At 43.7% G+C, this 2,648-nt stretch overlaps 1 protein-coding gene across 1 annotated transcript in view; it reads right to left on the reverse strand.

The window, feature by feature from the left end:
* Positions 1–99: 99 nt before the first annotated feature.
* LOC109472121 (DDB1- and CUL4-associated factor 8-like) overlaps positions 100–2,648 on the reverse strand; it is a 23,707-nt gene continuing 21,158 nt past the window's right edge. The window contains exons 14-15 of the mRNA XM_019771699.1: positions 977–1,093; positions 100–423 (exon numbers count right to left, since the gene is read on the reverse strand). Coding sequence (XP_019627258.1) covers positions 313–423; positions 977–1,093 — 228 coding nt within the window. The 3' untranslated portion in view covers positions 100–312. The remainder of the gene's footprint in view (positions 424–976; positions 1,094–2,648) is intronic.

The following is a 2,648-nucleotide window of genomic DNA, read 5'->3' on the forward strand; positions in this document are numbered from 1 at the left end:
TACAGACATGGAAAGAAATGTCATTTGGCTACGTAAGCTTAGTCTACCAGCAAAAATTTGCCCCTCAAATGCAGGAAATACTAGTACATTTGTAGCATTTCAGAGGATCAAGATTTCAAAATTTTCTGGGGGGGGGCATGCCCCCCTCGACCACCCTAGGATTGTCACATTTGGCGCTTGACATGATGTAACATCAAACAAAATTGAGATGATGGAAAAAAATTTCAGGCTGGCCAGAACACTGATCCATTCATAAGCTGCAGCCCTCTCCGTGCTAAGGAGTTTCTGGAGTATTTCCTGATTGGTGCGTTATTAGGATGGGGCACACTGGATGGACTCAGAAGGGCCGTCAGAGTCGGAGTCAGAGCTGGGAGACGAGGAATCTTCACTGTCTGAGGCCTCCTCCTCACCTGCCTCTCGAGCCTGCAGGGACACAGCATCGTCAGCTGATTTACCTATTTATTCATGGAGGTTTCCTTGATTTATTTATGTCAGCTTTATTACAGAAATGTACATGTAAGAGGACAATGGGGAAACAGGAGATTTCCTTTGCGTATCCCAGTCAAAATTAAAACAACAAGAACACAAGATAAGTGCTAATACACAAGACTTAGTGGAGTCTACAACAAGAATTACATGAAGTAAATAGTAACAGCAAATAATTGACTGACTGACTGACTGACTGATTGACTGATTGATTTTCAAAATTGGCTTGGCTTACTTTTTCATCGAGGTCATGAGAGAAGAGGTCAGGGTCAGACAAAATATAACATACGGGTTACATGCTTGGACACAATACCGCCTCATCCACATACATAATATTATCCATTAACACATTTTAAATGTTACCTACTGCAGTGCAGGTATGCCCTGAAGCAGAATCTACAGGTTAGCCTCTACTCTAGCAAACTGCATGAAGTAGCCCCAGGCTATCAAATCTACAGGTTATAGGGAGAAGGTTACACTACAGACTCACCCTCCGCCGTGCCCGCCTGCGCAGGTGGTGCATGAGGAACCACAGCATGTGCCCGTCTATCATCTCAGGGTTGTGACGATTCTCCTCGTCTCGCTCCTTCTTGTTGGTCTTCACCGTCTGCAGTTGTTGATAACGGTGTACAGTCAAATTACACTTTCAAAGTATGACTTAACGGCACCGACAGCACAAACTTATAACGGAATGTGATCGTAACTGAATGTGTATTTGTTTCAGAGGTGGTTATAAGAGCTATACAGATACAGATACAAAAGCTGGTGTGAAATGCCAAAGGACAGATACAGAAGCTGGATTGTTATACCGAATGGTGGTTATACCGGTAATAGAGATACAGATACAGAAGCTGGTGTGTTATGCTGAAGGTTGGTTATACCGGCTATACAGATACAGAAGCTGGTGTGTTGTGCCAAAGGGCGATTATACAGGCTATACAGATGCAGATACAGAAGCTGGTGTGTTATGCTGAAGGGCGGTTATGTCCGCAATAGAGATACATACAGATCCAAAGTGACAGATCCCACTTACCGTCTTGAGCCCCTCCAGGTTTGTGGGTTCCTTGGCGGTCGGTGCCCAGACCTTGACATCGTGGTCCAGTCCACTGGTGGCCAGGACTGCGCTGCAAGGGTGGGGCTCCAGACAGTTCACCTACACGTACATGACATATTCTTATTTTTTTTTCAGCATGAAAATTCATCTGAATTAGTAAGATACATAATGAGAATTAAACTGTTCTCCATTACTCAAGAAAATTGACTCACCGGAATTTTCGACCAGTGCTGAAGTCACACGTGGGTACAGGTCACATGTCTACAGCACTCGGCTGATGAAGACTGAGTGATTCAGTCAAAGATTCTGGAGAGTCAATGTTCTTGAGTTGGAAAACAGTTCTCATTAAGACATATTCTTGACAATTTTTTCAGGACTGATACAGAAACTACAACATTTTTTTTTCCTAGGCCTTACCACTCCACCGTCGTCCCCCTCCAGGAACTGCACAATGTTGGCCGTCTCCTTCTCCCACAGGAAGATGTGTCCACAGTCGCTCCCGCTCACAACCATCTCACTCTGCGGGCCGTAGAAGTTCACTCCCTTCACTGCACACACAGAACATGGCTTTTATTGTTTCTTACAATTTCAAGCCAACATTACAGTTCTTAATAATAGTCTACGACTAGTTGGGTAACCCTTGCTGTTGTAAGCCAAAGTAATAAATAAATAAAAACAAACATTGGCAGAAAAGGACACAGTGTGCCTTCCCTGAATTACGCAAAGTTTGTTACAACAATGGTGTTTCACATAAGGTTGCAAAACATATTACTTAACATTTAAATTACATAGGCCTTTCCTAAGGACACAACGTCTGGCAAGGAATGCCAGGGATAGAACCCATGACCACTTGAAGTAGTGTCCACTAGCCTTGCCATCAGGCCATTTGATTTGGTACTACCCAGATATTACCTGTGGCATTGTTCCTGTGGCCCCTGAATCTCTTAATAAAATCTGCACCATCACTGTGAGTTGGGTCAAACAGGTAGATGTCCTCATCATTATAGCTTGCCAGCAGCTCTGAAAGGATGAAAAAAGCTTCTTTGAATATTTTTGAGAGCTAGGTGCACCGTTCTATTGACCCCACCTTTGCAGAGCACTCAAAAAT

This window comes from Branchiostoma belcheri, unplaced genomic scaffold (genome assembly GCF_001625305.1).
Source record: "Branchiostoma belcheri isolate BF01 breed outbred unplaced genomic scaffold, Haploidv18h27 scaffold27, whole genome shotgun sequence".
In the NCBI taxonomy this organism is placed as follows: Eukaryota; Metazoa; Chordata; class Leptocardii; order Amphioxiformes; family Branchiostomatidae; genus Branchiostoma; species Branchiostoma belcheri.